Source organism: Hipposideros armiger, unplaced genomic scaffold (genome assembly GCF_001890085.2).
Source record: "Hipposideros armiger isolate ML-2016 unplaced genomic scaffold, ASM189008v1 scaffold_986, whole genome shotgun sequence".
In the NCBI taxonomy this organism is placed as follows: domain Eukaryota; kingdom Metazoa; phylum Chordata; class Mammalia; order Chiroptera; family Hipposideridae; genus Hipposideros; species Hipposideros armiger.
This window is the reverse complement of record NW_017732336.1, coordinates 753,981-755,500: the sequence shown is the minus strand read 5'-3', so window position 1 is coordinate 755,500 and position 1,520 is coordinate 753,981. Positions and strand designations below refer to the sequence as shown.

Below are 1,520 nucleotides of genomic sequence, written 5' to 3'. Positions count from 1 at the left end.
CTGTTTGAAGGCTTTAGCACACATGTCACACTGATAGGGCTTCTCTCCAGTGTGTGTCCTCTGATGAGTAAAGAGGAGAGATCTCCATTTGAAAGATTTTCCACAATGACTGCACCTGTAAGTTTTCTTTTCCTCAGTATGGGTTTCCTGATGCACAACAAGTTGTGATGGCAGCTGTAAAGACTTCCCACAGTCATTACCTTCACAGGCTTTCTGGCCAGTGAGTGTTCTCTGGTGTACCACCTCAGAGCGACAGATGTAAGATTTTCCACACAGATTACATGCATATGGCTTATTTTGGGTATGAATGATGTCACAGTCAGTAAAAGATGAGGCCACACAGAAGGTATCACAGTCCTCCTGCCATCCGGAATCACTGGCAGTTATTTCAGGGTTTTTGTTTTTGTTTTTGTTTTTTAAGATTTTTATTGGAGAATTGGAACAGTGCTGGGGAGTTAGGGGGAGGGGAACAGACAAGTTGCTGTCGTTTTGTTCTTTAGTCTAGTTGTGGAGGACATTGCTTCACTGGCCCAAGTTGGCACCATCACTGCGCTCTTCCCAGGCAAGGCCGATCAGTCGCCGGCTTCTGGACGGCCGCTCACTGCGGCTCCTGGCCGCTCACACTGGCTGCTGGCTACACGGTAGCCCATGGAAACCCACTGCAGCAGTGGTTGCAGCCTATGCTGTCGCTGGCAACTCATGGCAGTCCAGCTCCAAGTTGAGCTGTTGTTCAGCATCTTAGCTGTAGAGGGCGGTGTCACTGGCCCGCATATGTGGGATCCGAACCGGGGCCCTCTGGTGTCACAAGCCAGCTCTTAACCAATGTGCCACTTGGCTAGGCCAGTTATTTCAGTTTTTATGAAGCATCCGTTACACTCATTCTGACTTTCTCCAGGATGCACTCGCTCGTGTTCATTCAGAGACATGCTGTGATTAACGATGTTTCCATAGTTCTTACCATCATTGCTCTTCTCTGCTGAAAGAATTCTATTCTGAAAACAAAGACAGGTGCTATAGTTCAAAGCGTCATTCCTAACAGTATATTCAGAAAGCTTTTTATTTTCTGTTTCAACATTTGCAAGTTTATTCAAGTAAATGCTCTGAGAGAAGGCTCCAGCACTTTGATGATTTTTACAGAGCTTCATATTGGCTCAGCCTTTCTGATGATTGATGAAAACTGAATTATGTTTCAATGTTTTAACTTGTGAGTTGATCTTGTGGAAACGTGTTGTTGTGGGTAATGTTAGAGGTAGAAGGCTTATACTCCCAAGGTCATGCTCACAATATTCTCCGTGAGCAAAGAGTCTCTCCGCCAAGGTAAATACCGTTTGCCTCAAAGATTGCTCCTGATGCTCCCCTGGCTGGTTCCTCCAATTCTGCAATTCTCCTACTGACATCGACCAGGGGCCTTCCTCCTGTACACAGCATTTCATTTCCATGTGGAGAAATGGTTTTTCCACAGCAATATCCTCTTCAGAAGCTGACTCTTTCTTTTCAAGTATAGTCTTCCAGTCTTAAAG

The 1,520-nt window shown here is 45.6% G+C and overlaps 1 protein-coding gene across 1 annotated transcript in view; it reads right to left on the bottom strand.

Annotated features, from left to right (window-relative positions):
* The window catches only part of LOC109375690 (zinc finger protein 544), an 18,939-nt gene that overhangs the window by 10,772 nt on the left and 6,647 nt on the right, over positions 1-1,520 (bottom strand). The window contains 2 exon segments of the mRNA XM_083287477.1: positions 244-399; positions 861-1,513. Coding sequence (XP_083143603.1) covers positions 244-399; positions 861-1,513 — 809 coding nt within the window.